Source organism: Vidua chalybeata, chromosome 14, assembly GCF_026979565.1.
Source record: "Vidua chalybeata isolate OUT-0048 chromosome 14, bVidCha1 merged haplotype, whole genome shotgun sequence".
Taxonomy (NCBI): domain Eukaryota; kingdom Metazoa; phylum Chordata; class Aves; order Passeriformes; family Viduidae; genus Vidua; species Vidua chalybeata.
The window spans coordinates 1,293,939-1,310,340 of NC_071543.1; the positions used below are offsets into that span (position 1 = coordinate 1,293,939).

Consider the following 16,402-nt stretch of genomic DNA (forward strand, 5'->3'; position numbering starts at 1 on the left):
CAGGGGCACCTTTCACATCTTGGCCCCCTCCACAGCCCCCTGTTTGCCCCTCGGTGCCACAGAAAAGCTCGGATACAGTCTGGCTAGAAAGACGTATTTATTGCGACATCGGTTTGCAACCAGCACTCAACCGCCCCCAGCAGCGACTGCAGACCCACGCACATGCCCTTGACCCTGCTGTGATGCCTCCATGGCCAGCGGGCCGCTCCCTGGGGCCACAAGCCCACTCCCCTTTCCAGGCAGGTTCATTGGGGCTGCAGGCTGGGGTCCCGCCGTGCCAGGAGCTGCCTGCGAGCTGGCAGCACGGAGTAAAGAACAGAAGCCGGATTCAGAGTCTGTCATCAGCGTAAGCCACCAGCTGGGATCTCCAAGCAGTCACAAGGCTCTCAGAATCCCGGGGAGAGAGCGGGGTCAACCCCCCCAAGCACATGAGAGGGCTGAGCACGGGCGATGCCGCCGTGCCCTCTGCTCTTACCGCGTTCCCTTGGTGCCAGCCCGGACGCTCTGGGGAGCCGGGAGAGGCGCCAGCCTGGTTCCCCCCTGCAGCCACTACACGTATCCTGTCAGGTTGTAGGAATTGACTTCACTCTTGGTCTTCTGCACCTGGCTGACAGAGGGCTGGGGGCTCTTGCTCGCCAGCAGCTGGGGCTGGTAGGCGCTGGAGTAGGCGGTCGTGGTGTCCCGGGCAGGGCAGGAGGTGCAGAGGATGAAGCCGCCGACGAGGGAGAGCAGGGAGGAGATGATGCCGAGGTAAAGAGCCTCCCCGAGCTCGAACTTCATGCTGTCGGGGATGACGGGGTTGTGGAAATCCCGCAGCACCACGTGGATGTTCCACACCAGCGGGATGAAGCAGAGCAGCCCCCCGAGGACGAAGACAGCGCCGCCCGCCACCGCCAGCCGGTCCTTGCCCGGCGAGCCCTGGCTGAAGACGGTGCACCTCATGCCCACGACAGAGAGCAGGCAGGCGAGGGAGGACACGGCGCAGGAGCTCACCATGAGGGCTTGGGCCGCCTGGATGTCGGCGGGCAGGTTGAGCAGGGAGCTGTAGATGTCGCACTGGGTGATGCCCGTGCTGTACGTGGCGCACTCCATCCACAGCCCCTTGGTGAAGCTGATGGCTGTCACGATGCTGGAGCCGATGTAGGAGCTGGTCTTCCAGCTGGGCAGCAGCGTGGCCGTCAGCGTGCCGATGTAGCCCAGGAAGGCCACGGTGTAGCCCAGCAGCTGGAGCCCCATGGACACCATGGTGGGGGCTGGCTGTCACCTCTGTCGCCTAGCCAAGGCTCGCGGCTTGTCGCCCAGGTCCCTCCCGTGTGCTCACGTTCCCATGGCCCTGCGAGAGGCTCCGCTCGCAGCGCTGCAGCTCCACCCCGCTGCCGGGGGTGCTGGTTTTGTGCGGGGTGGGAGCCGCGGGGAGGTTACCTGCGGGAGTGGAAAGCAATCCCTCCCCGATTAACGATTGACCCAAGCCCGTGGAGGAGCGCCAGGCGCCCTTTCACCTCCGCTATCTCCCCAGCCAGGCTCCAGAGGCAGAGCAGCGCTGCCCAGGAAGGACGCCAAAGCCCTCCCCTGCACTGACGCCGCGGGCAGGATGGAGAGCCGGCTGCTGCTGTGGGGAAAAGTGCCCACTGCCTTCCTCGAGGTACCTTGTCTTCTGTGATGCCTCGAGCTGAGGAAGCCGAAAAGCTATGGCTGCACCATCTTATTTGGGACCCGCTGGAGGTGACTTCAGGTGGTAAACCCAAAGCTCCCCCGGCTGAGCAAAGGGGATGGCACCTCATACCCATCTGCGTGGGGCTCACCCAAGGCATCTGCAGTCACCCACGACCCACCCCGAGCTGCCGAGGCTCCTCTGGGACAAAGGGACACGGCCACCTGAGATTGAACCATGGATATCAGCCTTTCTGTGCTGCTGGGGACAAGGATGGAGAGGGATGCGTGTGACAGTGACTCCTGCATCCCCAGGAGAGCCTGGAGGCCCACAGAGGGCAGAATTACATCGGGCTGGCATCTCCTTTGGGATGCTTCGCCAGCCGAGCAGAGTGACCTGTCCTGTGGAGGGGTGAGCAGTTCGGGGCGCAGCTCATGCTGGGATTTTGTGTCAGTGCCACCTTCTGCCCACAGCCCTGTACACTGACGGGGGGGTTGGCAGAGGTGGTGGAGAGGGTTGGTTTGTTTTCCCTCTGCTTTGTTTAAAAATTCCTCCTTCTGTGGTGCCTTGCGAAACCGGGCTGAGCCCTGGCACCGCGGCCAGTGGCCTCCCTCTCCCTGGGAACGCTCCTGGCTGAGCGTGCTGCCACCACCCAGGGCCTCCCCCTGCTCCTGTTCCCCCCGCTGCCACCTCAAATGCTTGGCACCAAAGTTTCCCAGCCTTCCGTCTCCTCTCCTGTGCTCTAACCAAGACCTCCCACAGTGTCTCAGCTGCTGGAAAAGAAACACCTGGGGTGCTCGGGGTGCTCGGGGTGCTCGGGGTGCTCAGGGTGCAGAAAGGCGAGGGAGGGAGCCCTGTGGTACTTACGGAGGGGGCTGGAGGTGCAGGGTGGGGCCCAGGGTGGCTGCAGCCGGGGGTCACTCAGGACTGGAGGCTCGGGGCAGGGTGAGCAGCCAGGGCCCCAGCCCAGGGGATCAGGGGCTGCAGTTGTTCAGCTACAGCTTTGCACAATCCACCTGCAAATCTCCTGGGTCAGAGGCTTATTGCAGATCAGAATTAAACCCTTTGGGTGTCGGGAAGGTCTGGGGAGGTGGGATGCCTCGCTTTGCTGGTTGTCTGTGAATTATTGGGGTAGGTTCACCTAACGGGTTCAGGTTTGAGGCTTGCTGTCATCCTTCTGAACGGCCTTAGTGGCTGGCAGGTGACTGTGCCACCATCCATGTGTCCACTCTGGGCTGTGCTGCCTGTATTGGGGTTCGAGGGGCAGTGAAACACCAGCAGGTTGAGCTCCCCACTCCTCAGAGCCAGCCTGAACTTTTGGTTTACTCTTCCTGGCCCTGCTTGTCCTCCACGGGGTTTGTTGTTGTAAGACTACTGGCCCAAATGAGGAGCAAATGGGGAAGGTAATGAGAGCCGTGCTGGCCCCGTGCCCCCTCCTGCTCACCGGCTGCCACAGATGGAGAGGGGCAGGGAGGGCCTCTGGTGACAAATTGTGCTCGGAGCTGAGCTGGGTCCGGCCAGCGTTTGGACAGCGGTGTTTGGGTGCTGATAGCAGAGCTACATCAGGGACCATTTGCTATTTTCTTTCCTTGTCCCAAACTGAAACTCTCCCAGGAGCAGGAGGCGACTGGTCTGGCAGTGGCGCTTTTCTTCGAGTGCTTGGGCAGGGGCAGTGGGCAGGGATGGGATGAATGGCCCTGCTGGGGCCAGGGGCTGCATCAGCCTTGCACCCTCACATCGAGGAACTTTTCTGTACCTCCTGGGGTGGCCCACATCTCAAAAACTCAAAGGAGAAGGCAGGGAACACTGGCAAATGCTTGCTCTCCCATCTGTGGAAACGGGATCTGGCAGCTCCCTGGGGTGATGGGCCATGGATGCCTGAGCAAGACCATTGCCCTGATAGTGCCTGGGGTCCATCCCTGCCGCGTGTCCTCCCTCCCTGTCCGCTCTTGAGCCTCTCTCGAGCCATCAGCTGCCTCCTGGTGGCTCTGTGCTTGCCACCGCTGTAGCCCGTCAGTGTCCTCATCACGGCCTTTGTGCCGTGCCCAACACAAGCCCACCACACTGTGCCCACGGCATGCCCAACACTCAGTCCCATCCCACGGCCATTGCACTGTCCCAATCCCGCACCCATCATGCTGCCCCACCGTTCCCCATCCCTTTCCCATCTCCCCTGCCTCCCTTATGCAAATGGCTACAAAGAGCACTTAATCATCCTTGTTAATTGTCTCTACCCTCCCCTGTTCCCCCCCGGGGATTTTCTCACAAATGGTGTCCAAATTTTCCCTTTTGTGTTTTGCTTTTCCACCAGAGATCGCAGCCCCTCCGCCCCCAGCCTCCCCCCGGCCCTCTGTTTACACAACTGGGACAAATTTCACACTGCCGTCCCCACAGCGCCAGCCCCTCGCTCCCCTGCCCCAAAGAATTTGTGAGTCACGGCCGAGGCTGAGCTATAAATGTGTCCCCACCGAGGGTCGGCAGTGTCAGAAGGGACAGCGTCTCCTGCCACCATGCAAGCTGCTGCCTGTCGCCTGACTGCCCACGGGCTCCCAGTGCCGGTGGCCAGTGCCTGCCCACCGCCGGGGCTGGAGCGAGGGGCAAGGTACTGGGGGCAGTGAGGCAGGCAGGGGCTGGGGAAGGTGGGATGGGGAAGCTCCAGCTGGGTTTGGGTGAAGGCTGCGGTGCTGGGGACAGCTCTGATCCCAGCGGCCATGGGTGGGACAGAGGGTGCTGGCACTGGGGCAGGGCTGGTGGGGCGGGTGAGGCGAGCAGGGCAAAGGGGAGCGGGCCAGGGTGAGCGGCTGTGGCGCTGAAGCTGCTCTCTCTCTCTCCTAGAGCCCTTCCTCTCTGGAGACCGTGGCTGCCCCGGGCCCAGGAGGGACCCGCGACGCGGCGGGAGGAGATGGACGCTGTGAGTTCGGCACTCCCCACTGCGCCTGTCCCCACGGCCGTCAGGTCCCTGCTGGGGAAAGCCAGCCTCTCGCCCCGGAGGCTCACTTTGTCCCACGGCTGTGCCGTGCCCGCCTCCCCTGGAGCATCCCCGGGGCAGGGCCGAGCCGGGCCCGAGGGGACACGGCCCCAGCGGCCCTGCAAGGGCCGCCCGCTCCCAGGCCGGGCCGGGCGGGCATTCCTCACGGCCTTAGTGGGATGCCTGGGCACCAGCTCTGGAGCACGGGGGAGAGATTACGCTGGCAAAAAGCCTGTCAGGAGGGTGTGGGGGTAGATGCCAGCTTCCCCCTGCGGCGGTGTGAGCGCCTCAGCTCCGGGCCGGGGGACGGGGGGGTTGCTGGCTGCGTGGCACCCCGGTGCCAGCCCGTGCGGGGACGGGCAGCGGGAGCCCGGTACCACCCGGCTGTGTCTCCCCAGGCTCGGGCAGCGGAGGGGGACGGCGGTCCCAGCAAAGCGCTGGCGTTCTTCCAGCACCCGGTCAGGTACGTGCCCTGGCCCCGGGGCCCCGGGCGGGCGCGGCGGGCGCGGCGGGCGGGGGCTCACCCCGGCTCTCCCCACACAGGCTCCTCTGGCCCAAGTCCAAGGCCTTTGACCACCTGTACAGCGTGGGGGAGAAGCTGCTGGAGAACTTCCCGGTGCAGGCCACCCTCTTCTTTTATGAGGACTCGGGCAGCGAGGAGGAGGAGGAGGAGGACGAGGAAGAAGAAGAGAGGGATGATGAAGAGGAGGAAGCGACAGGGGACGTGACCGCGGGGCACCCGCGGAATGCTGGCAGCCCCGGCCTCAGCAGGCCGGCGTGAGGCAACAGGCAGGGGAAGGCAGACAGCGCTGCGTGCGGCAGCGGGGCCAGACCCGCCGGAGCTCCGGCCGACTCCCGGGGCCGCCCCCGGGCCGCGCCCGCGCTCCGCGGGACCGCGGCGGGGCTCAGAACTACGACTCCCGGCCGCCACCGCGGCACCGCCCGGCCGCCGCAGCCCGCTCTGATTGGCTGTCGGTCCATCCCGAGCAGCGGGAGGAGCGCGTGGCCCCGCCCTGCAGCCCCGTTGCAAGAGGGAGGCGGTGCGCGCGGGCGGCGGAGGCGCGCGATTGGCCGAGGGGCGGGCGGGGGCGTGGCGGGGGCGGGGCCTCCCCTCCCCGGCCCGTCGGCGGGCGGGAGCGGCTGCGGCGGGCGCGGGGCCGCCATGAGGTACCGGCGGGGCCGGGGTGCGGCGGCGGGGCCGGGGGCAGGAAAGCGGAGCTGTGGGGCCGCGGCCGCGGGGCCGCAGCGGGACGGAAGGGGCTGGTGCCGCGGAGGGGGGAGCCCTGGGACTGGCGCGGCGGGACTGGGCGCGTGGCGAACGGCAGAGCGGCAGAGACGAGGAGGACGTGTCGGTGGGGCGGAGGGTGGGGCTGGAAAGATCCCGCACAGCCGGGGAGGTGGGCGGGGGACCCCGCTGTGGGGTGACAGGGGACACGGCGGTCCCTGTTGTAGGGTGACAGGTGAGGAGGGGGACCCCGCTTGGGGTGACAGGTGAGGAAGGGGACCCCGCTGTGGGGTGACAGGTGAGGAGGGGGACCCCGCTGTGGGGTGACAGGTGAGGAGGGGGACCCCGCTTGGGGTGACAGGTGAAGAAGGGGACCCCGCTGTGGGGTGACAGGTGAGGAGGGGGACCCCGCTTGGGGTGACAGGTAGGCGGGGGGGCTCTGCCGTGGGGTGGCAGGTAAGCTGGGGGTCCCTGTTGTGGGGTCACAGGTGAGCTGGGTGTCTCGGCTGTGGGGTGACACTTAGGCTTGAGGGCTCTGCCGTGGGGTGGCACTGAAGGCTGAGGGGGCACTGGAAAGCCCCTGCACACCTGGGCAGGTGGGCTGGGGGTCCCTGCCGTGGGGTGGCTCTGGAAGCTGAGCGCAGCGGGTGTCATTTGGAGTTGGGTTTGGGCACACAGGGGCCGGGCTGGGGCTGCCGGGGCAGCGTGAGGACCAGCCAGGGAGCAGGGTGCGGTGTGGAGGCTGCTTTGGGAGGGCGAGGCTTTCTGCCCTCTCAAGCGTAGCCGGTGTAGCCTCTTCTCCTCGCCGTGGCTCTTGGCACGGAAAAGCCCCAGCATTGCTGGGATCCAGCGGAGCCGCTGGCACGGCGGCTACGTGATGCCGGCACAGTCGGCATCCTCCCTGCGCGCCGTGGCGCGTCACTGGGCGCTGTGGGTGCCCCCGACCCGTGCCTGTGCCACCCTCAGCCTGTCGAGGCGGTGCCACCTCCCAGAGCGGACCCCCGGGTCCCCTCGGGGTCCGCGGGGAGCCGGCTCCACGCGCGCTCCGTGTTTTCCCGGCACGATTTCCTCCTCTGGCAGCAGTGACGGGAGCGGGGGCGGAGATGGGGGGAGCCTGGGGGAGACACAAATGTGCGACTGCAGCATCCTCACTCCCATGGCTGCATCCCTCGCGCCTCCTCACGGTTGCCTTAGCAACCTCCTATCGATGGGGTATTTATAGAGGATGGGAAGCCGGAGGGGGGGGGGGATCGGGAATGGGTGGGCGTCTGCTAGGTCAGCCTCCAGCTTCAGGCTTCTCTCAGCTTGCGTGGGGGCAGGAGGGATGCTGCTCCCCTTGGCGTCGGCGTGTGCACTGCTCCAGCTTTTCCTGCTCGCTGGAGCCAGGGGAGGCGGCCAGGAATTTGCATGTGGAAATAAAAATCAGCATCTTGGGACGTCTGCCCTTCTCACCCGCCTTGCTCGGGCTGGGGGGCTTGTGTGCACCTCCCTGATTGTGGCACTGGGTGCATTGACACAGATACGTGGAAGAAAGGAAAAGAGTGTAAATGAAATCAAACAGCATTAAATTTGTTGCCTGATGTGTGACGTGAGAATATCCTTCTTTCTGTGTCTTTGTTCTCCTGTCCATCAGAGGGGGAGAATGCCCGTAACAAGGAGGGTTTGTGTGGAAACTGTGGCATGCTCTCTGTGCTGTGCTTTCTTTTATCCTGGGGCTTTGGGTCTCTTTGTAAAAACTGATGACAGCAGAAGTGGGTCAGGTGGTCCCTGCTCAGAGCCTGTGGGGGAATTCATGGATCCAGAGGCCTCTCACATCCCCCAGAAGGGCTCAGAGAAGCAGGATTGGGCTCTGGGGCACTGGAGGCAGCAGACCCCTCCCGTGTGCTTCTGGTGCTCTGCTGCTTTCCCTCGCTCTTGCTTCAACTCCAGACTGAGGTTTGCAGTCTGAGCTTCCCAAACTGTTGGGAAGAAGCTGCTTTCTCTCTCTGGACACAGCTCCAGGCTTGCATGCCCTCTTGCCCCTTTATGGTGTAGGAGCCTTGGAAAGCACAGCAAACCTGATGTTGGCAAGGAGAGGTGCTCCATTTACTGGAAGGTGGCTGTTGTGAGGTGTGCTGGTGTGCAGCATCAGCCCTTCTGTGTGCCTGCCTTTTATGTGAAAGGAGAACTGTGTTTCCAGCCCTGCTGGCCCTGTGAGCAGCTCTGTGCTGTCCCTCACCTCCCTCCAGCAGAGCAGATCCAAGTGCTTTTGGAATAACTGGATATCTAAAGTCCTGAGGCCAGCGTGTGGTTTAGTTCCTGCTGTTTCTCACCTTGCTTGCTCCTTCATCTGCAGTAAATCCCTGCAGGAGCTGGGCAGTCCTGTCCCCTCTGTCTCCTGACAGAGGTGCCACAGGAAGTGTCACACACAGCAATAGTCAGCCCAGGGCAGTCTGATCCATGGGGCATTGAGCACAGGGAGAAGACAAAGCATGACAAACAAGCAGATATCCTCTGCTTCTGCAGAGCTTTGTTTAACTTCTGTTTTGTTTAGTTTAGTTTTGCTTTTGAAGCACAAAGAGTGCTTGTCCAGCTGGAGAGCTGTTGTCCTGGCTGTGCAGGGAGCTCTGTCACTCTTGCTGCTGCCCTTAGCTTGGCCCAACAACCAGATTGTGGGTAGGAGTTGCAGAAGTGAGAACTGGCACGTCTGTGAAGTTGCTCTAAAATAAGATGATTGCTTCACCTGTATCCATCAATCTCTTGTGGAAGGGAAGAGCACCAGGCTGCTCCCAGCAGTCTCTGACATGCGGGTCATCTCGTCTGCTGGTGAGAAATGGGGTCTATCCTTCATCCAGTTCTTCTCTTCCTGCTTGGCTGGTCTGCAAGGGCCCTGCTTCTCCCTGGGAGCTGAGGGTGCCCTGAGCCCCTCCAGCCCCTCCAGGCAGGTGAAGAGCAGGGAGGCAGCTGGAATCCTTGGCTCTCTGCAGAGGCACTGCTGGGCTGGGATCTGTCGTGGGTCCAGCGCTCAGCACCGTGCTTTCTGCGTGAATCTGAGCCTGGGTAACGGAGCTTTGTGCTTTGAAACTGGCTTGGAAATTTAAGCTGTCAGTGACTCTCCTGTTTTCTTCCCTGCAGGTAGGCAGGAGCCCCCCTTGGCCGAGTGAGGCAGCATGGCAAGTAAGTGCTCCCCAGGCAAGACGGAGAGGTGCTGGTGGTGTTGGAGGAGAGAAGGGGGATGTTTGACAGCCTCCTCTCAAGAAAGGGGTGCCTGTGCATTTTGGGGGGTGTTATGCTCTGTGGGGAGCAGCTGCCATCGGCTGTGGGCCCTGGGTGAGGTCTGAGGTCCGGCCTGACTTGTGCTTCTCTCTCCCCTCTGCAAGGTGGGAGTCGAGAGGAGGTGCTGAAGGTCTGACCTCTCCGGGACTACCCGGAGGCTGCAGCCTTTCTGTCTCTGTGTGGTGCTTGCTGTGCAGGACGGGCCTCCCCAGGGCTCTCTGGGCTGCCCGTCTGCGCTGACATCTCTCATCAGCAGTGCTCCTCGTGCCCATGGCTGGCACCCTGCCAGTGCCCACCCTGGGGGCCCCTGTGGGGCCGGTGGCACCGGGGCTCTGTGTTCTGTGGAAGCTGCCGAGCTCAGCCCCACCCCGAGCTCGCTGTGGCACACCCAGAGCAGTGCTGGGCCAGCACTAAAGATGGGCTGAGCCTGGCGAGGCTGCAGACAGCTGTGTGCTCTGTCCAGAGCTGGGCTCAAGCCTCCCTCCTGGCTCTCGTGGGCAGCCTGCACGGAGGCTGCGTGCCCCGCTGTGATGGGAGCGTAAGGAGGACGGCAGTAGTGAAGGGCAGATGGAGAGATCTGTCTGGGATCTCGGGATTTGCTCGGAGTGTCACCAGAGCCAGCTGTGAAGGTGGAGGCAGTAGCCACGCTGGGGAGGAGGAGGACCCCAGGGATGACAGGTATGCCTTCTTTCTTTATCCGTGCTGTGCTCGGTGCGGGAGGGAGCAGAGATCTTCGGGCAGTGTTTTTAAAAGGCTGCTTTAAACTTGAGTTAATGAGGAGGGTGCCCAGCTGGCTCCCTGTCTTCTTCCACTGCTGCCTTTTCTCCTTCCCAGAGCTCAGGTGCTGGCTCACCAGCATGTCCTGCTGGTGGAAGGTGTCCCCTGTGGTGGCAGTGTCCCCTTCACGGTGACCCCGATGTGCAGGGGGGGATGTGGTGATGGGCAGGTTCTCCACCACACGCTCCCTGCCATCCCTGGCTGTCCCTCTGCAGGCACAGCCACAGTCCTTCCCCAGAGAAGCAGCCCCAGGGTGTCCCCCCCAAGCAGGGCAGCTGAGACATGGGGTGGTGTCCACCAGGGGCCAGCAGCACCCCAGGAAACCCAGCAGGGATGAGGTGAACCCAGCCCTTGCTCCTGCTTCCCCTGCCTAAAAGCTCTGATCTTTCCTGAGCACCGGTTCTCCAGCTGGTGTGGGGAGGCTTGGAGAGGCACAGGGGATCAGCACTGAGGCTGCTGGGCATGGGCAGGTCCCCTCAGCCCCGTGGTTTGGGGACAGGACCTGCTTGGCTATGTGCTCTTCATGCCAGCTGGGGATCCAGTAGAGATGAGAGGCTCGTTTCCTGAGGGCCAGTGGTTCTCCTGCTCTGGTCCCGAGCCACGTGGGAGCTCTCTGCACTTTCAAGGGGAGGGAGCAGTGACTCAATTTCTGCTCTCCTGCCATTTCTATGTCCCTGAGGGAAATTGCATGTGGGGAAAAACACACACCTCTGCCACAGCATGCTTGCAGTTGGGACAGTGCTTTTGATACCTGCCTGCCTGTGTGTCTGTTTTTATTTCCTACCTTAGTGGCCAGCTCAGCATGGCAAAGCAGGGAAGGGGTCCAGTGACTGCTTTCTGCAGGGATGGAAAACCCTGACAGTGAGATCTGCAGCCGAGCCTGTTGCTCTAAGATGTGCTGAGGAAGTTGAAATCCGAGTCTCAGGCTCAAGTGCCAAGGAGGGGAGAGTTTATACCACGGCCTGATCAAGGTGGGAGGCAAAGGAGGTGAGGCCAGACTTCTCCAGCAAAGTACAGGACATTTGCAGAATGAATGTTGTCTTTGTAAAATTTCATCTCCTTCTGGAAAGGCTCAAGACAAGGTCAGCCTGCCAGCCTGTTCCTCTCCAGCCAGGATAGCCCTCCTCAACTGTGAAAGCCAAGGCAAGCTGATCCCTGCCCTTCTGCAAGATGCCTTCTGTGCCTCTTGAAAAAGCTTTTTCGGTTGTCCTTGTAAAAAAAAAAAAAAAAATGGTTTGCATAATAAAGTCGATTCTGAGGGAAGATCTGTGACTCACATCATTCATGCTGCTCTTCATTCACACCTCAGTGGTTCAGCCCTCTGCAAACTCTCAGAGAAGCAAGGCATTAATAAATCACGAGGGGGAAATGCACCTACACAGCACAAAAGCAGCTCAGTGCCTCCAAGCCCAGGCTGGTGTAGCACCGTAGTAGTTGTTTATTACACCATGATCTTGTCCCTGTTGATATTTCCAAATACTCACAAATACCTTGCTGTATTTGTTTCAGCAGCAGGATACATGGAAGGTAAAGCAGAAGGAAACTTGCCTTTCTCCCTGGCAAAAGGCTCCTAAGGAAAGAAGTTGGTGGCTTTACACTGACTGTTTTGCTTGTGGAGCCAGCATTTTGTTAGCACCAAGCTGGTCAGCTGGGAGATTCTGTCCCCCTGCCTCCTTTGATGCTGCTGCTGTGTGAATGGGTTCACCTTGTTGATCCAGTGGAAGACTGAGCCTGAGGGTGAAGGAGGTAAATAGGTTCCTGTGGATCACCCAGCTGAACTGATTCATCTTCCCAAGGGAAGCAGCAGGATTTTGTGGCTTGGTGGGAAGAGCTGGAACCAGCCTACAGATGAGTGTGTTGATCAGCGTTGTGGAAACACTCATTCATGAAATGCGTGTTTGGATCCTGGAAGGATCATGTTTTGTGTGAAGTTTCTGTTCTCTGAGCAAACAGCTTCTTTGCCTCCTGTGCTGCTGCAGGTCCTGGCAGGTGCTTGCCTCCTGCAGCCATGGAGGTGTCCCTCCTGCAGGATATCAGGAGAGGCTTTGATGTCTCCCGTGCAGGGAGGAAGGTGCTGTTCCTGCTCCATCTGGCTTCAGGACTGCATGTGCTGTGGGAAGACTTGAGGAGTCTCCCAGGCTTTGGGAGCAGAGGAAAGTTTGTGAGGCCTCTGCATCAAAACACAGTGGGGATGAGAATGCGATGCTGTGTGAGGAGAGGTTGCTCAGGCCCCTGACTCGCATCCCCCTGTGCTGTCCCCGTGTTTTGGGGATGTTTGCCCTTGTTGTCCTGGGCCTGGGAGAAGACAGGGTGGTTTCTCTGGGGCCTGAACAGAGTCCTCGATGCCACCTGAGCTTGCATGACCCCTGAGCAGCTGGCAGCAGGGACACCAGCTTCCAGCAGGCTGTTGTGTTGAACTGTGGGCTGTGAGTCCCTCTTGGTGCTGGCCCCGTGTCCTGGCAGAGCTCTGTGTCCCAGCCCTGTGGGGTCTTGCTCTCTCAGTGGGATCTCCCTTGCCCTGCAGCAAAGGGGCAGAAAGATAAAATCCATCAGGGGCAGAAGGTTGGAAACAAATACTTTTGGAGCCTTTTGTCTCTTCCTCAGTTGCCCTGTGTGGCTGCAACTGCTGTTTCTGATGTCTCTAGCACCTCAGCCCTGGCAGGAGGGCTCCCGGTGCCATATGTCTCTGGGCAGACCCCAAGAGTCCGTCCTGTGCCACTCTGGCTGTCCTACCTGCTGTCCTACGTGATTGTAGCCCTGGGTTTTCGGTGTTGGGGATGCATGTGGCATCAGGGAGCTGGGTCGGAAAGCTTGGCTGGGCAGAGGTCAGGTATGGGGCTGTCCCTGCTCAGAATGTCTCTGCCTTGTGTGTTGCAGTGTTCTTGGGAGCCAGGAATGCCCACTCGCTCCTGAAACGCTTTCCCAGAGCCAATGGCTTCCTGGAGGAGATCCGGCAGGGCACCATCGAGCGGGAGTGCATCGAGGAGGTCTGCAGCTATGAGGAGGTCAAGGAGGTGTTTGAGAACAAGGAGAAGACGGTGCGTTTGTCCTGCGCTGCTCCCCACTGCATGTGGGAGGGGAGCACTTCAGCAGGCTGGAGACAGAAGGAAAGCACCGGGGGAACAGCCTCTCCTGTTCCCTTTGTCCTCTTCTGGCTGCAGGCAGCGTGTTGTGGCTTCACTTCTCAGCATGGCTTTCCCTTCCCAGGCAATGGCCTCACCTTGCTTTTGCCAGGACTCCCTGCCCACAGCTGCAGGTTGAGCTGGCGCTCCCACGGCACGTGTGGCAAATCTGTGCTGTTGTCCATGATTCTCTAGGCTGGGCTTGGTGTGGAATAAATTTTTCCCTGCTTGCTGTGGGATATTGAGGGATGTTCCCGGGTCCTTCTGCGTTGGTTCCCACAGCACCTCAGGGGTGGGGGACATCCACAGTGCTGCCCCTTTTGTGGGCCTGGGGAGGGCGGTGATTATTGCTGGTGGTGGCTGGGGTCCTTCTCCCACCTGCAGCACGTGATGGTTGTTTCTCTGTTCCCGTCGCAGATGGAGTTCTGGAAAGGCTACACCAGCTCTGTGTACTCTGTCAAGGACCCCGGGCACAGCACGGAGCGCTCTGACGCTATGTACGTGGTGGTGCCCCTCTTGGGAGTGGCTCTTCTCATAGTCATCGCCCTCTTCATCATCTGGAGGTGCCAGCTGCAAAAGGCCACCCGCCACCGCCCTTCCTACGCCCAGAACCGTTACCTGGCCAGCCGGACGGGCCGCAGCCTCCCCAGGGTCATGGTGTACCGGGAGCGGTCGCAGAGCCAAGGGGAGACCCAGTACCAGCGGGAAGCCAGCAGCCGGGGGGCTGGGGATGCCAGAGCCGGGGGCACCCCCCAGCCAGAGGGCACCCTGTGCCCGCCAGAGCATTCTGTCTCCGTCCTCTCCAGACTGTCCAGTGCCACGCCCCCGCCTTCCTACGAGGAGGTGACGGGCCACCCGGAGAGCAGCAGCGGCGAGGAGACCAGCGTCTCCTACAATGACCCTCCGCCCAAGTACGAAGAGATCGTGGCCACGGCCCCTGCCGCGGCCAAATAGCGGGTCTGCCTCCCTCCTGCCTCGTCACACACTCACACTCACCCAGCCACCCTCCCCTCGCCATGCCTGGGACCCCCTTCAGGTGTTCGTCAGGCCCCCGTCTCACCTGTACAATCTGGTGCCATCACACAATAGCCTTACCCTCCTAACCAAAAATAGCTGTCCCCAGGTGGGGTGAGGCAGGGCTGTGGCATGGCTCTGGAGCCAGCCAGCCATCTCCTGCCCCTCACTCCCCACTCACGTAAGTGCTGTAGCAGCCAGGGCCGAGCAGCAGCTTGTTCCTGGCTCAGTGTGGGGGGTCACCCCGTGGTGCATTTGATTTCCTCACTTCCCCCTCAAACAGACATGACATTTCCCACGATTAGAGCAGCCTTGCTGCCTCCCTGGGCTGCTGCTCAGCCTCACCCCATGTCCTCCCTGGGCCCTGTTCTACTGCTCAGGGCTCTGATTAGGTGACGGAGATGCAGGATTGGTGTGGCAAATTTTTGTCCATCCCTGCAGTTGGTGGGGCCAGCTCTGTGGGGAGATGGTGCCTCCCCCATGCGGATTTGTTGCCGAGTGGGAGTGGGGAGCCCGGTCCACACGGTGGTGTTTGTAGTGATATTTGCTGTGTGAAGACCAGGGAGGAGCAGCTAGAAGGCGCTCTCTGATCTCCTAGATCTCTTTGGAAAGGGAGAGAGGGCTTGTGGTGGTCTTGTACTTGAGGTAAGTGACTTTGGAGTAGCAGGGCCTTTTCCTGATGCTCTCTGCTTTCCCCCTGTGGGTGCTGAGCAGCTGGAGGTCTGGCTGCTGCAGAGCTGGCCAAGGGGGTCCTCTCTGACCCGGACCCAAATGTGGTCTCGTGGCTTTAAGTGATGGGGATTCAGCTCTCTCCTGGAGCGTGGTCTGTCTGGTGTCTGCCCCAGAGGCGAGAGAGAGCCTGCAGACAGGCCAAACCTCCCCTCTCCCTACCCTAAACCTCTCTGCCCTGCCTGGCTCCTCTCTCTGGGGCTCTTTGTCTTCCAGAGCAGGTACAGTGGAATGCGAGACCCCACTCTCCTCCTGAGCTCTCGGGTGGGCTGAGTGTTTGGTGTCCAGGGCTGTGGCATGGAACTCCTGCTGACAGGAGCCACAAGACCACAGACCGTGCCTTGACAGTCAGGAGCAGGGCCAAGCCTGCTCAGGTGGTTGTGTTGCCAGGGCAGGGCAGAGCCAGGTGCTTTGCTGTGGGATCAGTGTCCCCTTTCCCTGGGCAGCTGCCTGTAGGGTCCAGGCAACGGGGCTGTCCTTCCCCAGTCATGTCTGATGGATTAATACAAGGGTTGTCCTCCAACCCCCCCCAGAAGCAGCCCAGAAGCTCCCAGCACTGCCAGCACCCGGTGTTCACCCAGCACCAGCCTCTCCACCAGCACCAAAAGGCTATTGTTCATCCATCAGTGGCCTGCATCCCGCCCGGCCCCAGTGATGCCCTCGCAGCTGGTGCCCTCAGCCCAGAGCTGAGGCCTGCCCAGCGTGGCTGCTCTCGGGGCAGGACATGCTGGCACCTCGCCTGTCCCCTGCCCAGCCTTAGCAGGTCGGGGTTATGGGGAGAACTGACAGTGAGTGTCAGGGCCAGAGCTAGAGAGCACCGGAGGGAAACACAAGGGTGCTCCGCATCCTCTGTCTTTGATGCTCGGTCATTATCCCTGCAGTTTGTATTCTGTAAGACTTGGTATATTTCTGTGCAAAAACGAAAAGGGATTTATTAAAAAACCCTCACGGTCTGAGTGGCACAGGGTGGCTTTTTCCCCCAGAGGGTGTTGTGGGGGACAGTGACACCAATAACCCCTGCCACGGCTGCTGGACCCATCCCAGTGAGGATGGGAGTGTCTGGGAGTGAAGCCCACACATCCACCTGGAGCCCTGAACTTCACCTGGCCATGTGGGGTACCCTCTGAGAAACCTGAGCAGGTGTCCCGCGAGCCCCGAGCTGCCGGCAGGTGAGATGCAGAGAGGTTTTCTGAGGGGATTGAGGTGCATAGCTTGTCCTGCCGTCCTCCGTGCGCTCCTAAACCCCTTAGATAATCCCCTTTAAATAGCAAGACTAGGGCAGCGGGGGATTTATTTTAAGTCCTTTCAAACCCAGATTTTACGGTCAGGTCTCGGGCCCTGTCCCCATTCAGAAGTGTTTAAAACTGCCGTTAATCCCAAAGGGATCATTTATCGCTGCGGAGGGCAGAGATTAGCTCCGGCACAGGGCGGCCCCGGGGCTGTGCCGGCCCGGGGGCTGCGGGGAGCGGGCTTTGCCCGGGGATGGGGACACGGGGACGGTCCTGGCGACAGCGATCCCTGTGTCCTGACACGCGGCTGAGCAGGGCTGCGGACAGGAGGGCTCCCGGCGGAGGTGGCACCAGGACGAGTGGCAACGTGTTAATCACCGGCTGCGGCTTTAAGCGAGGAGGGACCGGCTGGACACCGGGGGCAGGGCTGGA

The 16,402-nt window shown here is 61.3% G+C and overlaps 3 protein-coding genes across 7 annotated transcripts; 2 read left to right on the plus strand and 1 right to left on the minus strand.

The window, feature by feature from the left end:
- Positions 1-80: 80 nt before the first annotated feature.
- CLDN2 (claudin 2) lies at positions 81-3,836 on the minus strand. The gene has a single exon (XM_053956010.1). The coding sequence runs from the start codon at positions 1,243-1,245 to the stop codon at positions 550-552; it is 696 nt and encodes a 231-aa protein (XP_053811985.1). The 5' UTR covers positions 1,246-3,836; the 3' UTR covers positions 81-549.
- Positions 1,994-5,610, plus strand: RIPPLY1 (ripply transcriptional repressor 1). Its single transcript, XM_053956016.1, has 5 exons — positions 1,994-2,062; positions 3,963-4,253; positions 4,487-4,562; positions 5,018-5,082; positions 5,163-5,610. Exons 2-5 carry the CDS (start codon positions 4,108-4,110, stop codon positions 5,398-5,400), a joined length of 525 nt encoding a protein of 174 aa, XP_053811991.1. The 5' UTR covers positions 1,994-2,062; positions 3,963-4,107; the 3' UTR covers positions 5,401-5,610.
- A 117-nt stretch (positions 5,611-5,727) lies between these two features.
- PRRG3 (proline rich and Gla domain 3) lies at positions 5,728-15,694 on the plus strand. 5 transcript variants are annotated; one of them, XR_008433487.1, is made up of 5 exons: positions 5,739-5,786; positions 8,959-9,000; positions 9,204-9,777; positions 10,666-10,847; positions 12,754-12,830. XR_008433487.1 is itself a non-coding variant. In XM_053956008.1 (4 exons), exons 2-4 carry the CDS (start codon positions 8,994-8,996, stop codon positions 13,950-13,952), a joined length of 705 nt encoding a protein of 234 aa, XP_053811983.1. In that variant the 5' UTR covers positions 5,728-5,786; positions 8,959-8,993; the 3' UTR covers positions 13,953-15,694. The 5 variants fall into 5 exon arrangements, 2 of the variants coding, with proteins under 2 accessions (XP_053811983.1, XP_053811984.1); XR_008433486.1 differs by lacking the exon at positions 12,754-12,830 and adding an exon at positions 10,947-11,139 and having other exon boundaries at positions 5,740-5,786; XM_053956008.1 differs by lacking the exons at positions 9,204-9,777; positions 10,666-10,847 and adding an exon at positions 13,416-15,694 and having other exon boundaries at positions 5,728-5,786; positions 12,754-12,914.
- The last annotated feature ends 708 nt before the right edge of the window (positions 15,695-16,402 follow it).

Excerpts from the sequence above, each read along its gene's own strand:
- CLDN2 (XM_053956010.1), bottom strand. The coding sequence starts at position 1,245 with ATGGTGTCCATGGGGCTCCAGCTGCTGGGCTACACCGTGGCCTTCCTG.
- RIPPLY1 (XM_053956016.1), top strand. The coding sequence starts at position 4,108 with ATGTGTCCCCACCGAGGGTCGGCAGTGTCAGAAGGGACAGCGTCTCCT. Across the intron at positions 4,563-5,017 it reads GGCGGGAGGAGATGGACGCT|GCTCGGGCAGCGGAGGGGGA; the intron begins GTGAGTTCGGCA and ends GTGTCTCCCCAG. Across the intron at positions 5,083-5,162 it reads TTCTTCCAGCACCCGGTCAG|GCTCCTCTGGCCCAAGTCCA; the intron begins GTACGTGCCCTG and ends CTCCCCACACAG.
- PRRG3 (XM_053956008.1), top strand. Across the intron at positions 12,915-13,415 it reads TTGAGAACAAGGAGAAGACG|ATGGAGTTCTGGAAAGGCTA; the intron begins GTGCGTTTGTCC and ends TTCCCGTCGCAG.